General features: G+C 47.0%; 2 protein-coding genes across 2 annotated transcripts; both read right to left on the bottom strand.

Moving 5' to 3' along the window:
* Window positions 1–1,659: 1,659 nt before the first annotated feature.
* Window positions 1,660–10,625, bottom strand: LOC131723338 (zinc finger homeobox protein 4-like). The gene has a single exon (XM_059016983.1). It carries the CDS (start codon window positions 10,375–10,377, stop codon window positions 8,155–8,157), a length of 2,223 nt encoding a protein of 740 aa, XP_058872966.1. The 5' UTR covers window positions 10,378–10,625; the 3' UTR covers window positions 1,660–8,154.
* On the bottom strand, window positions 10,446–26,392 carry LOC131723244 (zinc finger homeobox protein 4-like). The gene is made up of 7 exons (XM_059016868.1): window positions 25,948–26,392; window positions 22,881–22,956; window positions 20,187–20,239; window positions 15,210–15,410; window positions 13,252–13,336; window positions 10,642–12,521; window positions 10,446–10,502 (listed from the first exon to the last, which is right to left on the bottom strand). Exons 1-7 carry the CDS (start codon window positions 25,999–26,001, stop codon window positions 10,446–10,448), a joined length of 2,406 nt encoding a protein of 801 aa, XP_058872851.1. The 5' UTR covers window positions 26,002–26,392.
* Window positions 26,393–27,802: the final 1,410 nt, after the last annotated feature.

Consider the following 27,802-nt stretch of genomic DNA (forward strand, 5'->3'; position numbering starts at 1 on the left):
TCCCCTTTCAAGCGTGCTGCAATGACAGGACTCAGCCACCTTGAAGGTTGTTACATTTCTATTTGAAGGAACCACGGGAGGCACAGGGACGCCAGCAAGCAACAGGCTATCGTGCACAACACACGAGAATTTAGGTTTACTAACACAGCATACGAAAATAAAAAGGATATTGCTGCTCTAGAAAGAGTGCAAAGAAGAGCGACCAGAATTATCCCGGGTTTAAAAGGCATGTCGTATGCAGACAGGCTAAAAGAACTGAATCTGTTCAGTCTTGAACAAAGAAGACTACGCGGTGATCTGATTCAAGCATTCAAAATCCTAAAAGGTATAGACAATGTCGACCCAGGGGGACCTGAAAAAAGAAACAAGGACCAGGGGTCACAAATTAGATAAAGGGGCATTCAGAACAGAAAATAGGAGGCACTTTTTTACACAGAGAATCGTGAGGGTCTGGAACCAACTCCCCAGTAATGTTGTTGAAGCTGACACCCTGGGATCCTTCAAGAAGCTGCTTGATGAGATTCTGGGATCAATAAGCTACTAACAACCAAACGAGCAAGATGGGCCGAATGGGGCCTCCTCTCGTTTGGAAACTTTCTTATGTTCTTAATATCGCTTCATGTTTGTGTAAACGCAATAATTCACGAGAAAAAAAAAAAAAAAATTTGGAGAAAGGCAACAAGTACTTATCTGAACCTGGCTCTCCGGCCAGGTCAAGCTTGAAAGGAAAAATGACGAGGGAGACCTCGGTCCCATTATGACCTTTGGGGTCGGCGCCACGACCTCGTCGCAGGATCGTCCGAACAGCTTGGATAAATCTTATTCTGAACAAACGAGGTCCTTTTGGAAGAGACTGCAGCAGCCAATGACTCCCTGTGTGTGTGTGTGTGTGTGTGGGGAGGCCCCATTCAGCCCATCTTGCTTGTTTGGTTGTTAGTAGCTTATTGATCCCAGAATCTCATCAAGCAGCTTCTTGAAGGATCCCAGGGTGTCAGCTTCAACAACATTACTGGGGAGTTGGTTCCAGACCCTCACAATTCTCTGTGTAAAAAAAGTGCCTCCTATTTTCTGTTCTGAATGCCCCTTTATCTAATTTGTGACCCCTGGTCCTTGTTTCTTTTTTCAGGTCCCCTGGGTCAACATTGTCAATATCTTTTAGGATTTTGAATGTTTGAATCAGATCGCCGCGTAGTCTTCTTTGTTCAAGACTGGACAGATTCAATTCTTTTAGCCTGTCTGCATACGACATGCCTTTTAAACCCGGGATAATTCTGGTCGCTCTTCTTTGCACTCTTTCTAGAGCAGCAATATCCTTTTTTGTAACGAGGTGACCAGAACCGAACACAGGGAATCAGTGGCTGCTGCAGAGTCACTTCCAATAGGAGCTCGTTTGTTTGACGTCTCATCCGAAGGACGGAGCACAAGGAGGTGAAGAGACTTGCTCAGGGTCTCACACACACAAGTCACTTCACCTCCTCGTGCTCCGTCCTTCGGATGAGACGTCAAACAAACGAGCTCCTATTGGAAGTGACTCTGCAGCAGCAGCAGTTGATGATGATGCAGAGTTCACCCCCCCTAGTTTCTGGTAGTGGATAAAATCGTCATGCATTCAGAATTGTATTGATATTTTGATGGGAGCAAAGAAATGACACGTCCATGTTAAAGTTCAGTCTAATTTATTGACTTATTTTAAAACATACAGAGGAGTACAAACAAAAATACAGTTTATAATAATAGATCATAATAGATGGAACACACTCGTCACACAAGCTACGAGATCAGGTTTATAAAGCTCTTTCTTTCTTTGTAGTTTCTCAAAGTATCGTGTCGTTGGTTTATATTTGGCGTTTTATTTTAGTCTGCAGTTTTTTTTTTTTTAATTTCTTCGTAGAAAACTTTGGAATTGACTCAAGAACTTCAGAATTTCCATTTTTCCAAGGCAGAAAACGGTTGCCGGTCCTTTTTGATGCTTTGATTCATCTCAAATACTGGCACCCTCCACTTAGAACACAGAATACAAGCATCTAGTACTAATCATTAGGAGCTGTTGTTCTTTCAAAACTGCACATTTCACACAGACCGAAAAAAAATAATAATAATAATAATAAAAAGACAATTTCTGGTAGTTGTAACATCTTTATAAAATAAAAATAAAAAATAAAAACCACTGTAATACATTTCAAATATTTGTCATGCGTGATTTTGTTTCAAAGAGTGGCACCTTTTACATGATCAGCAATAATGTCACAAAAATATTGATGGACTGAAAACGCGGTTTGGTTTTATTCGATGACCGCTCCCGCTCCTCCACGACTGAATAAAATTGCTAGAAATTGTGTAATTCGCTTAAGAAGTTGCTGAGAGTCACGAACCTTGAATCATGGCATGGATGACGTCATTTTTGGGGGGTTATTTTTGATCATGTGACGTCCCTTTAACATTACTGTGAGCCCGACTCAGTTTCTTCACCAATTAAATTCTGTTTCACTGATAAAATTTTTTTTTTTTTTTTAAATACTGTAAGGATGTCTCATCAAATCAGTGGCCAAAAGTTTAGCATTACCTAGAATTTTAGGACTGAGACGTTTTATATTTAAAAAAAAAATAATAATAAATAGTAATTTATATTTTTTTTTATTTAACATTATTATGTAATCCAAACAAACTACAAAATGATATTGCAAAAAAAAAAAGTCTGCCGGAAGCCATCATAGCAGTCCAGTACTATTTCAGATTTCAGAAATGTCACATTTTTCCAGTCAGTTTTAGCAGCTTTCATTGGACTCTATGAAGCTGAGGGAGTTCATTCTATATAGAGGGTGTGCAATTCAATATGTTAACAAGAGAACATTATTCAGCAGCTTTCATTGGACTCTATGAAGCTGAGGGAGTTCATTCTATATAGAGGGGGTGGAATTCAATATGTTAACAAGGGAACATTATTCAGCAGCTTTCATTGGACTCTATGAAGCTGAGGGAGTTCATTCTATATAGAGGGTGTGCAATTCAATATGTTAACAAGAGAACATTATTCAGCAGCTTTCATTGGACTCTATGAAGCTGAGGGAGTTCATTCTATATAGAGGGGGTGGAATTCAATATGTTAACAAGGGAACATTATTCAGCAGCTTTCATTGGACTCTATGAAGCTGAGGGAGTTCATTCTATATAGAGGGGGTGCAATTCAATATGTTAACAAGGGAACATTATTCAGCAGCTTTCATTGGACTCTATGAAGCTGAAGGAGTTCATTCTATATAGAGGGTGTGGAATTCAATATGTTAACAAGGGAACATTATTCAGCAGCTTTCATTGGACTCTATGAAGCTGAGGGAGTTCATTCTATATAGAGGGTGTGCAATTCAATATGTTAACAAGGGAACATTATTCAGCAGCTTTCATTGGACTCTATGAAGCTGAAGGAGTTCATTCTATATAGAGGGTGTGGAATTCAATATGTTAACAAGGGAACATTATTCAGCAGCTTTCATTGGACTCTATGAAGCTGAGGGAGTTCATTCTATATAGAGGGTGTGCAATTCAATATGTTAACAAGAGAACATTATTCAGCAGCTTTCATTGGACTCTATGAAGCTGAGGGAGTTCATTCTATATAGAGGGGGTGGAATTCAATATGTTAACAAGGGAACATTATTCAGCAGCTTTCATTGGACTCTATGAAGCTGAGGGAGTTCATTCTATATAGAGGGGGTGCAATTCAATATGTTAACAAGGGAACATTATTCAGCAGCTTTCATTGGACTCTATGAAGCTGAAGGAGTTCATTCTATATAGAGGGTGTGGAATTCAATATGTTAACAAGGGAACATTATTCAGCAGCTTTCATTGGACTCTATGAAGCTGAGGGAGTTCATTCTATATAGAGGGTGTGCAATTCAATATGTTAACAAGGGAACATTATTCAGCAGCTTTCATTGGACTCTATGAAGCTGAAGGAGTTCATTCTATATAGAGGGTGTGGAATTCAATATGTTAACAAGGGAACATTATTCAGCAGCTTTCATTGGACTCTATGAAGCTAAATTAATTCATTCTATAGGTGGAGGATGCAAAACTTTTGGCCAGAGCATATCTCAAATCCTCAAATTTTGGTTTAATCACAAATTCAATAAAAACGATTGCAGCCGACAAATTAATTCCATCATCAAATCTCGCTGCACGCTTCCTTGAGCTTTGTGGCTCTCTGATGTGGAGTTTTGAAAGAAACACACGTTCCAAACGTCGTATTTGACATTATAAAAACACGACATCTGGGACTGGTAAAGAGAGACTCGGGGGGGGGGGGGGGGGGCGGGCGGGGGGACAGTTCAGGACGCGTTCCTGTAAATCTGAGCAGTGAAATTTCAAACCAGCTATGAAGCTCAAAACACATAGAAAATTGATCTGCTTTACCATCGCTGTGGGGACGAAATGAAACACAAGTAATGCCTCAATTCTAGGCTGCGGTTTGTGATTTAAATCGAGGTTCAGAGAAGCATCTGAAGGTATTTTATTTGCTGAATTATCAGGTGCGTTGAGACTGGAGAGGTTAACACAATTAAGAGTAAGATATCGTCACGATATAGTCAAAGAGAAAATGAGATATCAGGTACAAAATGCTTAACATTTTTTTTTAAAAATGACAAAACAAGTAGCCCAGTCCTCAAATTAGGAAAACGGTAATTAATGGGTTAAAACAAACTCCAGATCTGTGTGCGCTAAACATCTATGTGGTTCTTTCAGAACTGTACATCTGAGACCAGTGCAGGACAGCTACGATTTTTAAGAGAATTGTTACAAGCACTTTCAAATTATCAGTGGAGTTTGACAAAGCACAGCAAGCTAGCTAGCTAGCTAGCGATTTTTTTTTTTTTATATATATAAAAAAAGTCCACATAATTAAAAAGGATAAATAAAATGTGTTCCTTAGATTTTTTTACATTTTTAAATGGGTTTAAAATGGAAGTCGATTGGATTTAACAAGCCGCTTGGTGAAACCACAGGGCGATGTATTTTATTGTAAAGAAGTCACGCAGCGGTGTGCAAAACTATCGGAAGACCTCAAGCAGGGTTAGCGATAGCCTTTGCAAACCTCTGGGTGTGAGAATTTCAATTTCCATTCAGATATGTAGCGAAAACGCGAGACCGCTTTTGCCTTAAATCAGGCATCTTAACCCCTTGCGGTCCTATCTCGGACCTGGTCCGGCATTGCAATTATTCCTATCCGGTCCAATATCGGACCCTGTCCGACATCATCAAAAAAACGCAAAAAAAATGGTTTCTAGTCGTTTTTTCTCCGGAAAAAGCCGAGAAAACCATTCAGCGGCCGAGTGGGAGCGACAGGAGCAGAGACAAGCCGAAAAAAAAAGGGCGTATCTCATGAATAGTCATACTTGCCCCTGGGATCAGATAACGGGGCGGTCATAAGGAAACAAGCTGGCTGTGACTGCATCAGCGCTCAGAGAATATCACGGACATTTGCAGAGCTTTTTTGAGATGTTATAGTAATAAAATAATGACTTGGATCGCATTATTGAGGAGTTTGGTGATAAAACGAGTGATCAGGAGATGATTGATCGGTATGCACGACTATTATTATTATTATTATTATTTATTTCTTACATAGCTGAATGCGATAGCGAGCGAAAGGGTGGGGCGGGGCTGGAGATGCCTAGTGAGTGCTTTGTTGATATGCAGGGCCATTTAAACCCGTTTGACTGTGGAAAAAAATACTTTTAAACAGCGCGTCTAAAATTAACTGGGCGCCTGAGACGTGCTGAATAAATGGACTGCAAAGGGTTAAACAACTTCTATAAAGTCTCCTGTGTTTTACCGCGTGTGGCTTCTGTGTTTCTATTTGAAATGACCTGCACGCCCGGCAGTCATTAATGGCGCCATTTTCCAGATTTTCAGCTGCAGTGAAATTCAGAAGGTGCGTTCATCTCAATGTCTTTATAACCGCTGGGGTAAAAAGGTCGCCCCAAAAAATACTAACTAAAAAACTACAACCACGCCCCACCCCCAACCCCAAAACAAACAAACAAAAGGTGGCCTCTAAGGTTTAAACATCACTCTGTATTATCCTTTGCTCAGCGTGTCTGTCTGTCTGTCTGTCTGTCTGTCGGATTTGGGATCTCCGCAAGATTTACAGCCAATTAAAGGGCAGCGAAAAAGGGTCACAAAATATAATTAGGAGCTACAGATTCAAATTTTAAACCAGGGTCACCATTATATTCAATAACTAATGCATTCTAATACCGTATTATTATTGTTAATTAGTCATTCAGCAGACGCTTTTATCCAAAGCGGCTTAGGGACTAGGGGGGTGAACTCTGCATCGTCAACAACTGCTGCAGAGTCACTTCCAATAGGAGCTCGTTTGTTTGACGTCTCATCGGAAGGACGGAGCACAAGGAGGTGAAGTGACTTGCTCGGGTCACGCACACACACACACACGCACGCACACACAGGGAGTCAGAGGCTGAGCCAGGATTTGAACCTCCTGGTATCAAGACCCCCTTTTCTCTAATCGCTGGACCAGCGAGACTCCTACAGTTGCAGTCAGTTCAGACTTGGGAGTCATCACACCCACCCCCAAGAGTACCAAATTCAAATTTCTTCCAACAAAAAATCAGAACGCAATCTAAATTTATTTAAATCAACAGACGACCATTTCAAAAGTTTTCAATCTTTTCAGAAATCTAAAATGAAAGGCATAGTTCTATCTCTCCCCCCCCCCCCAGCGTTCTCTCCCCTCCGCCCCTGCAACACACTGCCCCCTAATGGGTGAAAGAAACATTTGCGTGTGCGTCTTACTGCTATATTTTTTCCCTCCACTAGGGGTCAGGAGTGCTGCGGGGGGGGGGGGGCACTCTGGCTGTACTTTAGACATGATTCCGAGAGCTCTATTGAAAACACAGGGTTTTGCTTTCAAAATCAGTATTATTTTTCTTTAAAATGTCCCCAGGAAATGCCCAGACTGAATCAGAAAGGGATACAAAGTGAATCTATAATATATATATATACACATATATATATAAATTAGACTAGTTGCTAGTTTAGTATAAAATTTCCCCAGTATTTTGAAACAGACCACAGTGTAAATTATTGCAGAGAGAGAGAGAGAGAGAGACAAAGAGACAGAGAAAGAGAGAGAGAGAGAAAGAGACAGAGAGTGCAATTAAAAAAAAATTTGGGCAAAGACGTATGCAACCCCAGGCCAATAAAACTCTTAAATCAGACACACAGACAAACAATCGCTCTGACAGACAGACAGACAGACAGACAGACAGACGGACAGACAGACGGACAGAGCCGCCACACACCCCAGATTCTACTCTACTATCCGCTGCTAAAAGACAAAAGCTCCTCAGAAAGTTTCATCACAAATCAGACAGGCGGGCTGTCTAGCTGCTGCAGTGTGTGATACAGGTCCAGTTTACAGGGCTGTCCGGAGGAGCTAATTAAAAAAAAATCTGGAGTTTAGAGGGGGGGGGGGGGGGGGGGGGGGGGGGGGGGGGGCGAGGGGGGGGGTCAAGGTAATACTCCCCGATTGCTTTTCGAAATTACACACTCGTCCAATCACAGCGCAGCCTGCAAAGTCCGGTTCTGAAAAGGTTCTGAGTCCGAGCGTTGATTTGGTTCTGAGCAGGTCCAGGTATATATATATTTTTTCATTCCCCCCCCCCTCCACCCCCCCGCCCCGACACCCCCCAAGACAGGGTTTTAGTTCTTTGGGGGTGGGGGGGGGGGTGGGGGGGGGAAGCATAGTTCTGGTTCTGGTTGTAATCCAGCCCGGTTCGATTCTGAAAGACGAGGGTTTTAAAAAGAAAAAGAAAAAATAAAATTCGTGGGGGGGGGGGCTGATCAAAATCCTGTGATTCAGCCACATGATCACCGGCCCCTCCCTTTAAAAGGAGCGTCTTTAAAATCCGTTCTCTCGCCTCACTATCTCTTTCCTCTCAATCTTTTGGTTTTTTGCTTGTATGGGGTAGAAATCAGACCGCGTGACCTACAGCTAACAGGAAGCGTCTGGAATTTGAATAAAAGACGCCCCCCGAATTCACACCAACGAAACCAATTCGCGGGTAACAACAACAATTATTATTATTATTATTATTACTATTTTTGTTTAGTTTTTCTTCAAAACTTGCCTTAACGGTGCCTTTTCATCATAAAGACAGCGTGACCCGGAAGCTGTCCCGGGCTCGCCGGCTTGGAGCTGCTCCCGGTGGGTGAGGCGGGAGGGAAGGGGGTGAGTTCTTGAGGCTGTCCTGCTTCTGCCTGTTTCAATCTCTGCAGGTGGGCCCTGGAGAACAAATGAGCCCTGCTGCTGGACGACTGCTCCCCAAAACGATAGTCGCAAAGCTGGCACTTGGACCACAACGCCTCCCCTCTCCTCCGCTCCTCCAGGCTCCGGAAGTCCATCCTGGGAGGTCCATCCTGGCCCTGGCCCTGGTGGGTGGCGACCGGGCTGGACGTGAGCCTTTTCTCCCTGGCCCTGGAGTTCTGGAACCAGATCTGGACCACCTTGAGCGGCAGGCCCAGCTCTCGGCCCAGGACGTCGCACTCGTGAGCGGTTGGGGTTCGACAGCGTTTGAAACACGCTTGCATGACCCGGACCTGCTGCTTGCTGAGGTGGGTTCTGGCCCTACGTTTCTGCTTCTGAGCCTGGAGCGGGTCTGACTCGGGCCGGGCCCCAGAGTCGCGGTGCTCCGTCTCTTCCGGGTACCCCTCCTCCTCTTCCTCCTCCTCCTCCTCCTCCTCCTCCCTCCTTCTTTTCTTCCTGGCTGGACCTTCTCTCTGGGCCTGAGAGCGAGTGAGGTACGAAGATGATGGAGAGGAGGACGAAGGGCCAGGTTGCTGGGGTCTGAGGGGCTCCGGTTTCAGATCCTCCGAGAGGCGCTCGCTGGCCGAGTCCTTCCTCTCTCTCGCAGAATCCTCCGGCAGGCTGGGAGACGCGGAGAGATCCGTTTGAAACCCTGGCTGCTTTGCGATCTTCCCAGCTTCCGGGAGCGAATTATTATTAGCGACAATAACAACGTTACTACTTCTGTTGCTACCCTCGTTTTTGTTACTGTTGTTGTTATTACGAGACAGACTGTTATTATTGATGTAGTGCCTGGGTTTCATTACAGCTAGAGAACAGCTCTTCCCCTCTTCCTCTCCTCCCTCCTCCCCCTCTTCCTGCTTGATCTTCTTGAGCGACCCCGCGCTCTCAAAACAGCAGGCCGCTCCTCCATCCTCGCTCTCAATTTTAACGGGTGCCACCTTGCGATCCAGGACCCCCGGGGTGTCCAGCCCGGTTCGTTCGGGGCTGGGCAGCTCGTCCAAGGGGGCGGGCGGCCAGGTGAAACGGATCAAAGGCTTCCCCACGGCGGCCAGAGTCCCGTCGCTGAAGAAACGGATCTCCCCTTTCCTCTCCCTGGCCCGCATGTTCTGAAACCAGATCTGCACCACCCTCTTCTCCAGGCAGACCCACTGGGAGATGCGTTCGAAATCCCTCTTGACGGGGTTAGGGTCTCTGAAGTAGCAGCCGTAGAGGAAGTCCAGCTGCTCGGGGTGGATGGTGGTGCGAGAGCGCCGGCTGTCTTTGAGAAAGGGGGTGCGCGGGAGCCGGGGTTCTTCGGAGCGGGTTGTGGGGCCCCTGCTGCTGCTTTCCGGATTGGGGAGGATCCTAGAGAAGCGAGGGTCCGGCTTCGAGGTCTCCAAAGTCTCCTCTCCTTTCCCCGTTTTCATGGCGATGGGAGGGTACCTGCCCAGCAAGGATTGTTGGAGGTTCTCCACTTTGATGCTTCCTCTTCCTCCTCCTCCTCCTCTCTCCTCCTTCTCCGAGGCTCTCTCATTCTCCCTCTTCCTAGGTATGGTCATGTCCACTGGAGCCTCGTTGTCCTCCACCTTCACTCTCTTGGCGGTGGTGGCGAGGAGGAGCAGGGGAGAGGAGGAGGGAGAGGGGTGCGAGGGCAGCTGGGGGGCGTGGGGGTGGTGGAGGAGGGAGAGGGGGGGGATTCTAGTGACCGCTGGGGGGCTGTGCAGGGAACCGGAAGCCAGCGAGCCAACCAGAGTGGGGCTGGAATGCGAGATGCTGGCGGCCAGCGAGGACGTGCCGAGCCCGGGGGGCCCCTGGATCACGTAGGGGTTGAGGTAGCGCGCCAGGAAGGGGTTCAGTTGCGGGGGGAGGCCCAGGGAGGGGTGCAGGGAGAAGTTGAGGGCCGGGAGCAGGGTGGGACTCCCGCTGGGCAGCCTATTGGCTTTGAAAAGGGAATCCAAAATGCTGCGGCTGTCCGATTTCTCCTTTTTCACTTCCCTCTCCTCCTCCTCCTCCTCCTCCTCCTCTACCCCCTGCTCTCCTTCCGTTTCCTTTTCCGCTCCCTCCATCTCCTCCCTCCCTCTCTTCACCCCTCTCCCTCCTTCGATCTCCCCTTCCCCTCCTTCGCCCCCTTCTTTCAAGGACTCGGCACTGGTGCTAGAGGTGGGATCTGCCTCAACTCCCCTAGAAACCCCTTTAATGTCAACAGAAGGGCCAATCTGAACACTATCGCTGCTACAATCCCTCTTATTAACAGAAGTAGCTGTGTCTGTTTCTGGATTAGATTGCAAAGGCTTTGAGGAGCCCTCCCCCTCCCCCTCCCCCTTCCCTGCCTCTCTTAAGCAGCCCCCACCCCTCTCGTCACCGCATCTTTCCGACGTGGCGATCCCACCGTGGTTTTCCCCGCCGCTGGCGATCTGGTTCCTGCCTCTCCTCCCCCTGGCTCGATCCAGCCAGACTCGGACCCTCTCCGGGGGCAGCCCCACCAGCTTCGCCAGGGCCTCGCAGTCCTCCAGCCTCCCGGGGTCCCGGGACCCCAGGTCCCTCTCCGACTCCACGAAAGCGCGGAGGACTTCGGACTGAAAGTCGTTCAGCTCCTCCTCTCCGGCTCCCGTCTCCTCCTTTCGTCCTTGGCCGTCCTTCCCGGCTGATCCGGTCTGGTTTGGGGGTTCGGCAGCGGGATTGGTCTCTTGGCTTCCCCTGGGAGAGAAGGGGCCCCCCTGGTCGGTTTGGGGGTCCCGTTTGAGTGTCGCTGCCTTTTCTAGCTCCTGTTGTTGTCGGCCAGGCTTTTGCTGCTGCTGCTGCTGCTGTGGCTTCCCCTCATCCTCTCCTCCTTTTCCCTCCCCTTCTCCAGTCCCTGCGTTTTCGTCGCCCTGCGCCCCTCTTTCTCCGTCTTCAGCACCCACTCCCTCTCCGTTCGGGATCTTCTCCTCCTCCTCCTCTCCTCCTCCTCCTCGCTCAGTCAACCCCTTTTGTGAGTCTTCCTCCTGTTCGTAATCCAACTCTTCCTCTCCCTCCTCTTGAGTGGGATCGTTGGGCGTGCGTTTGCCTCTTCCTCCTCCTCCTCCTCCTCCTCCTCGTCCTTCTTCTCGCGAGTCGCTCGGTAAGCCCGCCAGCGGCCGCGGCCCGCTCAGAAGCTTGAGCACGTTCTGGAGGAGAAGGGGAGACGGAGTCCCGGCGGGCTGGAAACTCAGCCCCAGCAGAGGCAGAGGATTCTGGGGCAACACTCTGCCCCCGGCTGCCCCTCCCAAATCCGTCCCACCTGCAGGCTGACCCAAACCGTTCAGCATCAGGGGCAACAGAACCTGCTGCGGGGCAAACAGAGAGGCCGAGGGGGGCAACAGGCAGGACAGGGGGAGGGCGGCCGCTGTTTGGGGAGGGGAGAGGGAGAGGAAGGCAGTTACTGGTTCCGACGGGCCACTGGGCTGCAACTGAGAGCTGGAACTGGTTTCTGTTGGGTCTTTCAGAGGCGGGTCGGTACTCAGGCCTTTGGGTCCATTCCTATTATTATTATTATTATTATTATTATTATTATTATTATTATTAGATGTTTTAGCAGCAGTAGTGATATTATTATTATTATTAGTGTTATTATTAGTGTTGGCCTCTCTCACTCTGCTAAAATGCAGGACTGAACGAAGGTGTATATCTAAGGTCAAGCTTTGACTGTATGCCATGTTGCAGGTGGTGCACTTGTACAGTTTTTCCAGGCTGGCTGGAGGACAGGTGCCACCGTTGCCAGCGCTACTGCTGCTCAGACTGGGAGCCCGGGGGCTGTTGGAGACGCCCCCAGTCAAACCCTTGTTCGCCCTCTGCAGGTGTGACACTGATTTGTCGTGCAACACCAGCAAGCTGCTCTTGGTGAAAGACTCCTGGCAGGCGTGGCACTTGTGCGGGCGGGAGGGGTCCAGGAACCGGGGGTTGGCCCCCCCGCGGGGCCCCGAGAGAGGGTGGAGGGGATCCGGGTGCGAGTCGCCGCCTTCTTTGTCCTCCTCTTCATCCTCATCATCACCATCGCTGCTGAGGTCACTCCGGAGTTTAGATTCTGCGTTTCTCTCTGGTTCTGTTTGGCCGGCGTTGGTTTTCGCGTGGGCGGAACCCGCCTCGGGTTTCTGAGGGTGGGGGGCTGGTTTCGCTGGGGGGGTCAGGGCGAGGGGGGAGAGGGGCTCCCCTGGTTTGGGGGCTGGCAGTGTCGGCCTCTCCGTTTGGGTTTCTGTGGAGAGAGAGACAGTTCCGTTTTACTGGAGCTGATACGAGGGAGAGAGGGATGGAGGGAGGTGAAGGGAGAGGTCTGGTAAAGCATAGGGAAGCATTGTAAAGCACAGAGGGGTCTGGTAAAGCATAGGGAAGCATTGTAAAGCACAGAGAGGTGTGGTAAAGCATAGGGAAGCATTGTAAAGCACAGAGAGGTTTGGTAAAGCATAGGGGAGCATTGTAAAGCACAGAGAGGTGTGGTAAAGCATAGGGAAGCATTGTAAAGCACAGAGAGGTCTGGTAAAGCATAGGGAAGCATTGTAAAGCACAGAGAGGTCTGGTAAAGCATAGGGAAGCATTGTAAAGCACAGAGAGGTCTGGTAAAGCATAGGGAAGCATTGTAAAGCACAGAGAGGTCTGGTAAAGCATAGGGAAGCATTGTAAAGCACAGAGAGGTCTGGTAAAGCATAGGGAAGCATTGTAAAGCACAGAGAGGTCTGGTAAAGCATAGGGAAGCATTGTAAAGCACAGAGAGGTCTGGTAAAGCATAGGGAAGCATTGTAAAGCACAGAGAGGTCTGGTAAAGCATAGGGAAGCATTGTAAAGCACAGAGAGGTCTGGTAAAGCATAGGGAAGCATTGTAAAGCACAGAGAGGTGTGGTAAAGCATAGGGAAGCATTGTAAAGCACAGAGAGGTCTGGTAAAGCATAGGGAAGCATTGTAAAGCACAGAGAGAAGCGGAGGATTACCTGTCTGTGCGTCTGTGACATCACTGTTGCGAGAGAGTGTGCGACACACGGTTCGAGTGGAGATCTGAGCGTCGACTTTCACAGCCTGGAACAAAACAGAGAAAGAAAAATACCAAACTCATTATCTATTTCTTAGCAGAACGCCCTTATCCAGGGCGACTTACAGTTGTTACAAGATATCATTATTTTTACATACAATTCCCCATTTATACAGTTGGGTTTTTACTGGAGCAATCTAGGTAAAGTACCTTGCTCAAGGGTACAGCAGCAGTGTCCCCCACCTGGGATTGAACCCACGACCCTCCGGTCAAGAGTCCAGAGCCCTGACCACTACTCCACACTGCTGGCCTGTATAAGTTAATATGTCTGGTTGACTCTGTCTCTCTTATATCAGTGGGTGTGGGGGTGTGGGGGTGTGGAGACGAAAATAAAATAAATTAAAAAAGTCTGGGTAGGCTAACAAAAATAAATTTTTAAAAAAATGTCATTTAACAGTGAATGTTTAGGTGTGATCTGGTTTGACATGAAAATCATTTAAAGAATACAGCTACACATCTTTGTAAATACAGAGAATGAGTTTAATATGCTTCCATTTTTAATAAATCTTCAGTTAGTGTGTGAATGTGATTATTATTATTATTATTATTATTATTATTGGTCAACATTATTAAAACAAAGAAGCGTCCTTTTACAGAAATACGAAACCAGCGTGTGTCGCTCCCCGTCACTTTGACCAAAACTGAGGTGAAAAAGAGATAAACGTACCATCAATTTCAAATTGTCTTTATAACCACTGACTAGCACCATAAAGAACTAAGAAAGTTTCCAAACGAGAGGAGGCCCCATTCGGCCCATCTTGCTCGTTTGGTTGTTAGTAGCTTATTGATCCCAGAATCTCATCAAGCAGCTTCTTGAAGGATCCCAGGGTGTCGGCTTCAACAACATGACTGGGGAGTTGGTTCCAGACCCTCACGATTCTCTGTGTAAAAAAAGTGCCTCCTATTTTCTGTTCTGAATGCCCCTTTATCTAATTTGTGACCCCTGGTCCTTGTTTCTTTTTTCAGGTCCCCTGGGTCGACATTGTCTATACCTTTTAGGATTTTGAATGTTTGAATCAGATCGCCGCGTAGTCTTCTTTGTTCAAGACTGAACAGATTCAATTCTTTTAGCCTGTCTGCATACAACATGCCTTTTAAACCCGGGATAATTCTGATCGCTCTTCTTTGCACTCTTTCTAGAGCAGCAATATCCTTTTTGTAACGAGGTGACCAGAACTGAACACAATATTCTAGGTGAGGTCTTACTAATGCATTGTAGAGTTTTAACATTACTTCCCTTGATTTAAATTCAACACTTCTCACAATATATCCGAGCATCTTGGCCTTTTTTTATAGCTTCCCCACATTGTCCAGATGAAGACATTTCAGAGTCAGAACATTATATTTTTCAACTTTAATAACTCCAGTTCCCTTTATTTCTGTGCTCATTTCTGCGTGGAGGAGACAGCGAAAGTCTCACAGGCTCTCCTTCGACTCTATCCGAATTATGTACAGAAAATTATTATTTATTTCTTAGCAGACGCCCTTATCCAGGGCGACTTACAATTGTTACAAGATATCACATTATTTTTTACATACAATTCCCCATTTATACAGTTGGGTTTTTACTGGAGCAATCTAGGTAAAGTACCTTGCTCAAGGGTACAGCAGCAGTGTCCCCCCCACCTGGGATTGAACCCACGACCCTCCGGTCAAGAGTCCAGAGCCCTGACCACTACTCCACACTGCTGCCCTTGTATGAAGGGTTTCGCAGCCTCCCACAAACGTGAGAAACCATCGCACGGCCACGAGACTCTCAAAACTGTGAAAAGTTTAATACATCCGGTTGACCCTGTCTTATCCGTTAACCTGTCCAGCCTGACTGTTTCTGATGACAGAGGTGTGCATGAAGTGACTCACAGCCAGCAGCAGTCTCTCCAGGCAGGACGGCACCACGCTGTGCCCGTTCCGCAGGTGGTCCGTCAGCCCCTCCCTCCCTCGCAGCTCCGCCTGGCACAGCGGGCACAGCCACGCCCCCTGCACGGCATGCTGGGAGCCCAGGTGCTCCCGGACGCGCTCCACGCTGGGGCTAGAGAAACTACACAGCTGACAGCAGAACTCCTGAAAGAGAGAGAGAAAGAGCGTGAGGGAAGAGAAAGAAAGAGAGAGGGTGGAGGGGAGAGAAAGAAAGAGAGAGAGGAAGAGAGGAGAGTCAGGAAAGAAAGAGAGCGTGAGGGAAGAGAGAGAGAGAGAGGGTGGAGGGAAGAGAGAGAGAAAGAGAGGAGAGTCAGGAAAGAAAGAGAGCGTGAGGGAAGAGAGAGAGAGAGGGTGGAGGGAAGAGAGAGAGAAAGAGAGGAGAGTCAGGAAAGAAAGAGCGTGAGGGAAGAGAGAGCGTGAGGGAAGAGAGAGAGGGTGGAGGGGAGAGAGAGAGAGAGGGTGGAGGGGACAGAGAGAGAGAGAAAGAGCGTGAGGGAAGAGAGAGAGAGCGTGAGGGAAGAGAGAGAGGTTGGAGGGGAGAGAGAGAAAGAGAGGGTGGAGGGGAGAGAGAGAGAGAGGGTGGAGGGGAGAGAGAGAGAGAGAGAGGGTGGAGGGGAGAGAGAGAAAGAGGAGAGTCAGGAAAGAAAGAGAGCGTGAGGGAAGAGAGAGAGAGGGTGGAGGGGAGAGAGAGAAAGAGCGTGAGGGAAGAGAGAGAGAGAGAGGGTGGAGGGAAGAGAGAGAGAGAAAGAGAGGAGAGTCAGGAAAGAGAGCGTGAGGGAAAAGAAAGAGAGAGGGTGGAGGGGAGAGAGAGTGTGAGGGAAGAGAAAGAGAGGGTGGAGGAGAGAAAGAGGGAAGAGAAAGAAAGAGGGTGGAGGAGAGAGAGGGAAGAGAAAGAAAGAGAGGGTGGAGGAGAGAGAGAGGGAAGAGAAAGAAAGAGAGGGTGGAGGAGAGAGCGAGCACACACATGAGGGAAGAGAAAGAAAGAGACAGGGTGGAGGAGAGAGAGAGAGAAAGAGGAGTCAGGAAAGAAAGAAAGAGGGGAGAGAAAAAGAGACAGGGTGGAGGAGAGAGAGAGAGAAAGAGGAGTCAGGAAAGAAAGAAAGAGGGGAGAGAAAAAGAGAGAGGGTGGAGGGAAGAGAGAGAGAAAGGAGGAGAGTCAAGAAAGAAAGAGAAACAGAGAGAGAGAGAGTTGAGAAAGAGAGGGGGAATGAGAGTCAGGAAAGAGAGAGAGGAGAAGGAAGAGAGGAAGGAAGAGAGGGAGGGAGAGTCAGGAAAGAAAGACAGAGAGGGATAGAAAGAGTTGAGAAAGAGAGAAGAGGGAGCGAGTCAGGAAAGAAAGACAGAGAGGGATAGAAAGAGTTTAGAAAAAGAGAGGAGGGAGCGAGTCAGGAAAGAGAGAGAAAGAGAGGGAAGGAAGGAAGGAAGAGAGGGAATGTGTCAGGAAAAAGAGAGAGAGAGCGTGAGGGTGGAGGGAAGAGAAAGAGGGAGGGTGGAGGTCAGAGAGGAGAGTCAGGAAAGAAAGAGAGAGTTTAGAGAGAGGCCAGCGTGTCTGCGAAGTAACCACAATAACATCAATAACATGACATCACACATCAATAACATGACATCACACATCAATAACATGACATCACACATCAATAACATGACATCACACCACTCTGACCTACAACCCAGGATACTACATCCACTGTGCAAGACACAGAAACCAAGGACCAGAGGGGACACAGCGTCGAAAATTCACTGGAGACAGACTTCAAGACACGTTTTCTTAACACAGAGCGCGGCGAGGGGGGGGGGGGGAACGGGTTGCCAAGGGTTACCGAGCCCTGTTCTGAATGCTGAATCACAGGGATCCTTTAAGACCGGACCGGACGAAAGTTCCGAGATCAATCAGCTGCTCGGAACCGGACCAAACCCGCTGGGCTGAACGGACTAGATTTGTTAATTTTCGATATCAAAACTGCAAGTTCCTTCTCAATTTAGTCTACTGCAGTTGATAGCACAGGGCTGGGAATCAGACTCCCGCTGCACAGCAGTGTGATCCAGTCCTGGTTTCACTAGGAGTTTAATAATCAGACACACCTGAGCTTGTTAGCTAGACACACTGGGGGCTGATCAAGCTGGTAGCAAAACCTGGACTGGATCACACTGCTGTGCAATAGGAGTCTGATTCCCATCCCTGTACTGTGCCCCTCAGGTTCAAATTTAAATTCTGTTCAGGTATTTACGTGTAAACCGTCTAATTTTTTAAACCCGTATTCACCACAGAGTTATTAAATCGGGCGGGACTGAGTTTTAAGACTGATAGCGAGACTGACATTAACCGGAGGGTGAATTAATTAATAATAGTATTAGTGCCAACCGACCCAATTATAATTTCGTGGTCGGAGAACATTTGAATGTATTGTGATACAATGCGAGGAGGGAAACGTTAAAAATGGGGGGGGGGGGGGGGGGGGGTAATTAAACGGGGTCGACTGTAAAATACATACATACATAAATAAATAAATAAATAAATAAATAATACAAACAAACGTCTCGAGGTTATTAATTTAAAAGGACGGCTCTGAAAAGATTCCGATTCTGCGGTCTATTTTAAATCCGCGTAATTAAAATATTACAAACGGTTTATTAATATCAAAATTAAATTTACGTCTCACGCAAAACGTTTTGGTTTTTTTTTTTTTACCATACATACAAACTACCTGCTTGGTATGTTTTGGGTTTTTTTTTAGAACATATATGCTTCCAAATATTAACATAATAATATTAATAACAGGACTAGATAAAAAAAAAAAAAAAATCCGCATTAGTCAGACCAAAATTAACAAGACGAGAGCGTGATCGGATCCGCGGTCTGTATTAGAAAGCTTAGCCCGAATGCGAGCGATGTCAGCCGGCAGGGAGCGGCTCTGTGATCCTTACGCGGCTGCAAACACCCAACACGGGCCTAGTTTTTTCAAAGGTACTCAAACAAATGTTTTTGTATTTTTTTTTACCACTTTCCGCAGCAATAAACAGCCAAATTATGTGAAATAAGGATCGGAAAGTGCCCAATTCAGTGGGGTATTGAACCCAGACTCGTTATTTAGTTAATTTTAACCCTTATTTTCGTGTGTGTGTCGATTACACGGTTTGCAGAATGAAACTTTGATATATTGAGCTACACAATACCCAACAATTAATTAAAAATATATATATATATATACAACGATATAAACTAACCAGCCTGTTCTTTATTTTAATCCGTCTTTTGAACGACGTAAAACATGCACGGGGGGAGTGGGGTGGTGGTGGTGGGGGGGGGGGGACGACGAAAAAACAAAACCAGCGGATTAATTAAATAAAGGTTAGCTCGTTAATTACCTGTAGTTTGGATGCGGCGTGCACGTCCATGCTACTCATTTAAATCAACAGTGCAAAAAAAAAAAAGGAAACTTTTTTTTTTTTTTTTTTTTTAAACGTAGTAAACAGACCGCAGCTCCCTCTAGCTGGTAGCATTAAAACAGTCCTTTTTATTCCCCCCCCCCCCCCAGCCCCCCCTGCTGTAAATTATTCGTTTTCCGCGACCAACTACTATAAGCGCCTTCTGAATGAACATAACCCCAAATAAAAGCAAGTGTGTTGGGTGCTCGGGTGCAAATCAGCATGCATGTTTATTTACTTGTAAAATAGTTCCGTTGCACACAAGCGCAATTTATCGTTTTTTTTTTTTCTGGAAAATACCGCCCCTCTCATTATCAGCGAGTGCGCCCGTATGCGAGGTTATACGGTAAAAGGCTGACGTGTGCCGCCCGGTGGATATTTAGAGTATTGCACCTCGTGTGGTATTGCTTCGTTTTGCATTCAGATCTAGTGAAACGCACTGGCCTAGTTTTGGATGTTGAAAAAGAAAAACAGGTTTTTTTTTTTTTTTTCTATAACCTTCGTTTCATTCACATTCACATTCACAAGGCTGCAAGGTTCAAATAGATTGTAGTCATTTAGCAGATGTCTTTATCCAAAGTGAGTTGCAGAGACTAGGGGGGTGAACTCTGCATCATCATCAACCGCTGCTGCTGCTGCAGTCACTTCCAATAGGAGCTCGTTTGTTTTACGTCTCATCCGAAGGACGGAGCACAAGGAGGTGAAGTGACTCGCTCAGGGTCTCACGCACACCCACACACACACACACACACACGCACACACACACACACACACACACACACACACACACACACAAACAGGAAATCAGTGGCTGAGCCGGGATTTGAACCTCCTGGTATCAAGACCCCCTTTCACTAACCGCTGGATCACACAAGCCTATGAAGACGCGATGGCAGGGAGGTGTGTGTGTGTCAGTGTGTGTTTGTGTGTGTGTGAATGTGTCAGTATGTGTGTTTGTGTGTCAGTGTGTGTGTGAATGTGTTTGTGTGTCAGTGTGTGTTTGTGTGTGTGTGAATGTGTCAGTATGTGTGTTTGTGTGTCAGTGTGTGTGTGAATGTGTTTGTGTGTGTTTGTGTGTGTGTGAATGTGTCAGTATGTGTGTTTGTGTGTCAGTGTGTGTGTGAATGTGTTTGTGTGTCAGTGTGTGAATGTGTCAGTATGTGTGTTTGTGTGTCGGTGTGTGTGTTTGTGTGTCTGTGTTTGTGTGTCTGTGTTTGTGTGTGTGTGAATGTGTCAGTGTGTGTGTGTCGGGGGTGTGTGTGTGTGAATGTGTCAGTGTATGTATGTGTGTGTGTGTGTGTGTGAATTTGTCAGTGTGTGTGTGCGTGTGTGTGTCAGTGTATGCGTGTGTGTGTGTATGTGTGTGTGTGCGTGCGTGCGTGCGTGTGTATGTGTGTGTGTGTGTATGTGTATGTATGTATATGTGTGTGTGTGTGTCACCGCATCGACTCACAAAGAAAGGCTCCATTGAAATTGAAATATTGAATATCTTACTGTGTCGGTCGAGTCTCTGTCTTCTGAACCCCTCTCATCGTTGCCACGTGGATCTTAAGTTAGCAAAAGAAAATAAATCAGTGAAGTCACATACATTTTATTCCTGTTATCATTATCTTCTCTGTGCTTTGAGAAGGGGGCTGGTTCATTATCTTCACTGTGCTTTGAGAAGGGGGCTGGTTCATTATCTTCACTGTGCTTTGAGAAGGGGGCTGGTTCATTATCTTCACTGTGCTTTGAGAAGGGGGCTGGTTCATTATCTTCACTGTGCTTTGAGAAGGGGGCTGGTTCATTATCTTCACTGTGCTTTGAGAAGGGGGCTGGTTCATTATCTTCACTGTGGTTTACTACACTGTGCTTCTTTAGTATTGTCATTATAATGCTGCCTGCGGTGATCGGATCTGATAAATGGATTTTAATCCTCTGTGTATGCTCTTTGGAACTGCGTTAAAGACAGATCAATACTTTAATTGATCAGGAGATTATCCTGCAGCCTGAACTATTGACATCTCAATTAGACCTCCGCTCAGCATGAAAGAGATGCCTGTCAACAGCACAGACCAGGCAAGAGTCACATACTAACTGTCTGATACCATCCCCTCTGCGTTATCTAACATAGTGGATCAGACAAGGGGCCCACACTGTGGTGAATATTACACTGTGTGTGTCAGTGTGTGTGTGTCTCAATGTGTGACAGTGTGTGTGTGTATCTCAGTGCATGTGTGTGTCTCAGTGTGTGTGTGTCTCTGTGTGTCAGTGTCTGTATCTCAGTGTTTGTGTGTCAGTGTGTGTTTGTCTCAGTGTGTATGTGTGTCAGTGTGTGTATCAGTGTGTGTCTCAGTGTGTGTGTGTGTGTGTGTCTCAGTGTGTGTGTGTCTCAGTGTATCTCAGTGTGTGTGTGTGTCTCAGTGTATCTCAGTGTGTGTGTGTGTCTCAGTGTATCTCAGTGTGTGTGTGTGTCTCAGTGTGTGTGTATCTCAGTGTGTGTGTATCTCAGTGTGTGTGTGTGTCTCAGTGTGTGTGTATCTCAGTGTGTGTGTGTCTCAGTGTATCTCAGTGTGTGTGTGTGTCTCAGTGTGTGTGTATCTCAGTGTGTGTGTGTCTCAGTGTATCTCAGTGTGTGTGTGTGTCTCAGTGTGTGTGTATCTCAGTGTGTGTGTGTGTCTCAGTGTGTGTGTGTGTGTCTCAGTGTGTGTGTATCTCAGTGTGTGTGTGTGTCTCAGTGTGTGTGTGTGTCTCAGTGTGTGTATCTCAGTGTGTGTATCTCAGTGTGTGTGTCTCAGTGTGTGTGTATCTCAGTGTGTGTGTGTCTCAGTGTATCTCAGTGTGTGTGTGTATCTCAGTGTGTGTGTGTGTGTGTGTGTGTCTCAGTGTGTGTGTATCTCAGTGTATCTCAGTGTGTGTGTGTATCTCAGTGTGTGTGTGTGTCTCTGTGTATCTCAGTATGTGTGTGTGTCTCTGTGTATCTCAGTGTGTGTGTGTCTCAGTGTGTGTCTCAGTGTGTGTGTGTCTCAGTGTGTGTGTGTCTCTGTGTGTGTCTCTGTGTGTGTGTGTCTCAGTGTGTGTGTGTGTCTCTGTGTATCAGCGAGTGTTTATATTCAGTTCATGCGTGGTTGGTCTTGTTCAAAGATCTCCTTTGTGTGAGAACGCCCCTCTCTCTCTCCCTCTTCCTCCCTCTCCTTCTCCCTCTCCCTCCCTCTCTCTCCCTCTCCCTTCCCCCTCTCTTTTTCAATCCTTTAATTTGCCAACTCTGTTGCTAGGCAACCCCTCTCCTGCCGCTGACATCACAACCCATTATAAATATGGCAGCTGCAGGAAACTGCTTCATTAGTCCTGGCAGAAAATATGAACATGATCACCGGCCCCTCCCTTTAAAGGAGCGCTGACCATCTTTAAAATCCATTCTCTCACCTCTTATTAGCTTTATTAACACGATCACCGGCCCCTCCCTTTAAAGGAGCGCTGACCATCTTTAAAATCCATTCTCTCACCTCTTATTAGTTTTATTAACATGATCACCGGCCCCTCCCTTTAAAGGAGCACTGACCATCTTTAAAATCCATTCTCTCACCTCTTATTAGCTTTATTAACACGATCACCGGCCCCTCCCTTTAAAGGAGCGCTGACCATCTTTAAAATCCATTCTCTCGCCTCTTATTAGCTTTATTAACATGATCGCCGGTCCCTCCCTTTAAAGGAGCGCTGACCATCTTTAAAATCCATTCTCTCACCTCTTATTAGCTTTATTAACATGATCACCGGCCCCTCCCTTTAAAGGAGCGCTGACCATCTTTAAAATCCATTCTCTCATCTCTTATTAGCTTTATTAACATGATCACCGGCCCCTCCCTTTAAAGGAGCGCTGTCCATCTTTAAAATCCATTCTCTCACCTCTTATTAGCTTTATTAACATGATCAGCGGCCCCTCCCTTTAAAGGAGCTCTGACCATCTTTAAAATCCATTCTCTCGCCTCTTATTAGCTTTATTAACATGATCACCGGCCCCTCCCTTTAAAGGAGCGCTGACCATCTTTAAAATCCATTCTCTCGCCTCTTATTAGCTTTATTAACATGATCACCGGCCCCTCCCTTTAAAGGAGCGCTGACCATCTTTAAAATCCATTCTCTCACCTCTTATTAGCTTTATTAACATGATCACCGGCTCCTCTAGATGAAAAGATGTCTCCAACTCACCGCATTTGAGCGAAGGCTCTGACTGGCTGGTGTCTTTGTCAGGGGAGCTGTCTTGACGAATCCTGTTGAGGTTTTGCTGTGGGGAGAGAGTGCGTGTGTATTGTTCCATTAGACCAATTAGCGACTGTCTCAATTAATGGATGGCTTTAATAGGCCGGGCGTGCAAGTCATTTCAAATAGAAACACAGAAGCCACACGCGGTAAAACACACGAGACTCTTTAGAAGTTGTTAACATATTGAATTGCACACCCTCTATATAGAATGAACTCCCTCAGCTTCATAGAGTCCAATGAAAGCTGCCGAATAATGTTCCCTTGTTAACATATTGAATTGCACACCCTCTATATAGAATGAACTCCCTCAGCTTCATAGAGTCCAATGAAAGCTGCTGAATAATGTTCCCTTGTTAACATATTGAATTGCACCCCCTCTATATAGAATGAACTCCCTCAGCTTCATAGAGTCCAATGAAAGCTGCTGAATAATGTTCCCTTGTTAACATATTGAATTCCACCCCCTCTATATAGAATGAACTCCCTCAGCTTCATAGAGTCCAATGAAAGCTGCTGAATAATGTTCCCTTGTTAACATATTGAATTGCACACCCTCTATATAGAATGAACTCCCTCAGCTTCATAGAGTCCAATGAAAGCTGCTGAATAATGTTCCCTTGTTAACATATTGAATTCCACCCCCTCTATATAGAATGAACTCCCTCAGCTTCATAGAGTCCAATGAAAGCTGCTGAATAATGTTCCCTTGTTAACATATTGAATTGCACACCCTCTATATAGAATGAACTCCCTCAGCTTCATAGAGTCCAATGAAAGCTGCTGAATAATGTTCCCTTGTTAACATATTGAATTGCACCCCCTCTATATAGAATGAACTCCCTCAGCTTCATAGAGTCCAATGAAAGCTGCTGAATAATGTTCCCTTGTTAACATATTGAATTGCACCCCCTCTATATAGAATGAACTCCCTCAGCTTCATAGAGTCCAATGAAAGCTGCTGAATAATGTTCCCTTGTTAACATATTGAATTCCACCCCCTCTATATAGAATGAACTCCCTCAGCTTCATAGAGTCCAATGAAAGCTGCTGAATAATGTTCCCTTGTTAACATATTGAATTGCACACCCTCTATATAGAATGAACTCCCTCAGCTTCATAGAGTCCAATGAAAGCTGCTGAATAATGTTCCCTTGTTAACATATTGAATTCCACCCCCTCTATATAGAATGAACTCCCTCAGCTTCATAGAGTCCAATGAAAGCTGCTGAATAATGTTCCCTTGTTAACATATTGAATTGCACACCCTCTATATAGAATGAACTCCCTCAGCTTCATAGAGTCCAATGAAAGCTGCTGAATAATGTTCCCTTGTTAACATATTGAATTGCACCCCCTCTATATAGAATGTAAATTCTCACACCCAGATGTTTGCGTGCAGGCCGGTCTGTAAAGGCTACAGCTAACCCTTCTTGAGGTCTTCCGGTAGGTTTGCACCCTGCTGCGTGTTCAGTTGACTCTAATGGTGTTGGAGCAGATTTGCTTAGACTGTGTATCTGAGACTTCATCAGCACCTTGTTCATTATACATAGACAGCCATAGTGCCTGTAAACCTCTCCATTAAGTGTGTCTAATTACTGTGAATTTACAACAAGGGTTAGGGGTTAGGGGGTTCGATTTGGGGGTTGGGGTTGGTGTTGGGGTTAGGGGTTAGGGTTTGGGGTTGGGGTTTGGTGTTGGACACAGCGGGCAATGCCAGCGCACTAGATAACAACTTCATATAGACCCCACTGTGCTGGGTAGCTGCTGTAGTTCTGTGCAGGGTTTTATATCAGTGTTATACAGTGTGGTCGCGCCAGCATTGCCCTGTGTGCAGCACAGCACAGCGAGGCTCTGCCCAGCACACAGCGGGCAATGCCAGCGCACTAGATAACAACTTCATATAGACCCCACTGTGCTGGGTAGCTGCTGTAGTTCTGTGCAGGGTTTTATATCAGTGTTAAACAGTGTGGTCGCGCCAGCATTGCCCTGTGTGCAGGCGAGGAGAGGAGAGGAGGGGAGAGGAGGAGAGGAGAGGAGAGAGGAATAGAGGCGGGAGGAGGAGGATAGAGGAGGAGAGGGGAGGAGAGGGAGATGACATCTCATACGAGAGATGGGGTCAACGCTTCAGCTGGGGTCAAAAGTTTTGCATCACCTAGAATTTTAGGATTGAGACATCATTAAAAAAAAAATAACTATAGGAACATAATTTAGATCTTTCATTTCACATCCATGTAATCAAAGAAAACTTCGCAAAATATATATATATATATATATATATATATATATATATATATACATACACACATACCGGAAGCCATCCTAGCAGTCCAGTAGTATTTCATGTTAGATTTCAGAAATGTCACATTTTTCCAGTCAGTTTTTTCCATGTTAAGTATCTGGAAAACTACAAAGCGCTGGGTGTGCAATTCAATATGTTAACAAGGGAACATTATTCAGCAGCTTTCATTGGACTCTCTGAAGCTGAGGGAGTTCATTCTATATAGAGGGTGTGCAATTCAATATGTTAACAAGGGAACATTATTCAGCAGCTTTCATTGGACTCTATGAAGCTGAGGGAGTTCATTCTATATAGAGGGTGTGCAATTCAATATGTTAACAAGGGAACATTATTCAGCAGCTTTCATTGGACTCTATGAAGCTGAGGGAGTTCATTCTATATAGAGGGTGTGGAATTCAATATGTTAACAAGGGAACATTATTCAGCAGCTTTCATTGGACTCTATGAAGCTGAGGGAGTTCATTCTATATAGAGGGTGTGCAATTCAATATGTTAACAAGGGAACATTATTCAGCAGCTTTCATTGGACTCTATGAAGCTGAGGGAGTTCATTCTATATAGAGGGTGTGCAATTCAATATGTTAACAAGGGAACATTATTCAGCAGCTTTCATTGGACTCTATGAAGCTGAGGGAGTTCATTCTATATAGAGGGGGATGCAAAACTTTTGTCCAGAGCTGTAGGTAGGAATCATAGATTATGAAGCTGTCTCACCTGGTACCTGTTCACTGCCTCTCCGTGCTCCGCAGTCTGTGTGTGCAGCCGCATGGCCCTGGGGCTCGGAGAGTTGAACCCGCACAGTCTGCAGCTGAGGTGGGTGAGGGGAGGGGGGGCTCCTGGGAGCCCTAATCTCCCCTCGAAGCCCTGGCCCGCCCCCCTGAGGTGTCTGGCCAGGGCCAGGCGAGCACAGTGGCGCCCCGTCCGCAGGTGTAACCCGAAATTGGCAGAGAGGGGGGTGGAGTAGAGGCAGAGGAGGCAGTGGTGGATGGAGACTGAGTCAGGTTTGGGATCCCGCCACCAGGTGTCGCCACTGGGAGGCGAAGGCGGGGAAGGAGTGAAGCTGTGTTGCAGAAGCACCTTGAGCTGGTCTGTGGTGAAGGTGGTGCAGACCAGACACTGGAATATTGAGGGAGGGGGAGAGGGGGGGAGAGAGGGGGGAGGAGGGGAGGGAGAGGGAGGGGGAAGGGGAGGAGGAGGAGGAGGAGAGGTAGGGGCTGAGAAGAGAAAACAAGGAAACCAGTCAATTTAAGGATTGCAACGCAGATTCATTCTCTTGGAACTGTTGTGTCAAAACTCATTTCAAACCGGAAACCCAGTATAATCATGAAAAAAATAACAGACACACACACCCACCTCTCCCAGTTGCTCCCAGTCCATCTCTCTTACTGGTCTCCGGTCCGGTGGGGCAGCTCTTCTTCTCCTCCTCCTCCTCCTCCTCCTCCTTCTCTTCCGTCACTCCCTCGCTGACATCACAGCTCAGCAGACTGACAGTACTCAGTTCCACCACAGGGGCGGCGCTGCTACTCAGCGTGGAGCTGGGCTTGATCCCCTGTTTGTTTAAAACACTTTTAAAGGGGAGCCCGAGACTGCCCCCGTTGGCGCCCCCTAGCCCCAAATTCATCAGGATGCTGCTCAACTGCCCCTGGCCGCTCAAACGAACCAGGGGGGGCAAATTAACCACCCTGAACTGCCCCAAACCGGGGCTGTTCGCCTTACCGGGCTGGGGGGCATCCGAGGGGGGGCTGTAAGCGTTTTGGGGGCCCCTGGTCCCTTGTACGTTAGCCACATGCTTGTCGGACTGAGTGTGGATCGTGAGGTTTCCTTTAGAGTTTGTGGAATAGTCGCACGCCGCACAGTGGTAAGGTTTGAAACTACAAGCGTGGGTCTCCCCCCGTCCCAAACGAGGGTGGGGCTTGCCCGAGACGCAGAAGGGGCAGCTGGAGGGAGAGGGGTTGTTGCTCCCCCACGCCCCCAAGGAGCCCGCCACGCCCACTGCTGGTCCACAGTGCTTCTCTCTGATGTGTGCCACCAGGGTCTGCTGGTATTTATAGTGCCAGTTGCACTGCGGGCATTTCAGAGTCTTGGAGGAGTTTTTGGAAGGCGGGAGGTAGTGCGGGGTGGAGGGGGAGGGGGAGGGGGAGGGGGAGAAGGGGAGCCGGAGGGGGAGAGGGAAGGGAGGGAAACAGGGCCAGCCGGTACCCTCCACCACCTCCCTCCCCGATGCTGTTTCTGTCCCTTCGTTTTGAGGTTTGACGAATGTAGTCCCAGTTGCACTGTCTCTCTCCTTCTCTACCTCCACCTCTCTCCCCTGCCTCTCTCTATCCCTCTCCTCCCTCTCTCCCTTCTCCCTCTCCCCCTCCCTCCCCCTCTCCCTCAGCACACCGGCCTCATCGCTAAAGCTTGGATCTGCGTCTTCATTGGCATCAATCTTTGGGCAAGTTTTGGTTTGAGAGCTAAAGTCGCGAGTTCCCAAAACTCCGATCTCGGGGCTGGAGTTTGCCTCAGACTCAGGGTCAAGGGTGCAATCTGAAGCACAGTTCGAGCTGGCTTGTATCTGAGAGCGGACGGG

The sequence above is a fragment of the Acipenser ruthenus genome, chromosome 54, assembly GCF_902713425.1.
Source record: "Acipenser ruthenus chromosome 54, fAciRut3.2 maternal haplotype, whole genome shotgun sequence".
In the NCBI taxonomy this organism is placed as follows: domain Eukaryota; kingdom Metazoa; phylum Chordata; class Actinopteri; order Acipenseriformes; family Acipenseridae; genus Acipenser; species Acipenser ruthenus.

Bases quoted from the DNA above. Each gene is read 5' to 3' on its own strand.
- LOC131723338 (XM_059016983.1), bottom strand. From the start codon at position 10,377: ATGGAGGGAGCGGAAAAGGAAACGGAAGGAGAGCAGGGGGTAGAGGAG.
- LOC131723244 (XM_059016868.1), bottom strand. From the start codon at position 26,001: ATGCGGCTGCACACACAGACTGCGGAGCACGGAGAGGCAGTGAACAGG. The intron at 20,240-22,880 runs GTGAGTTGGAGA...TGCTAACTTAAG, and splicing joins AGAGCCTTCGCTCAAATGCG to ATCCACGTGGCAACGATGAG. The intron at 15,411-20,186 runs GTAAGATATTCA...TCTCTCTTTCAG, and splicing joins ACAGAGACTCGACCGACACA to GAGTTCTGCTGTCAGCTGTG.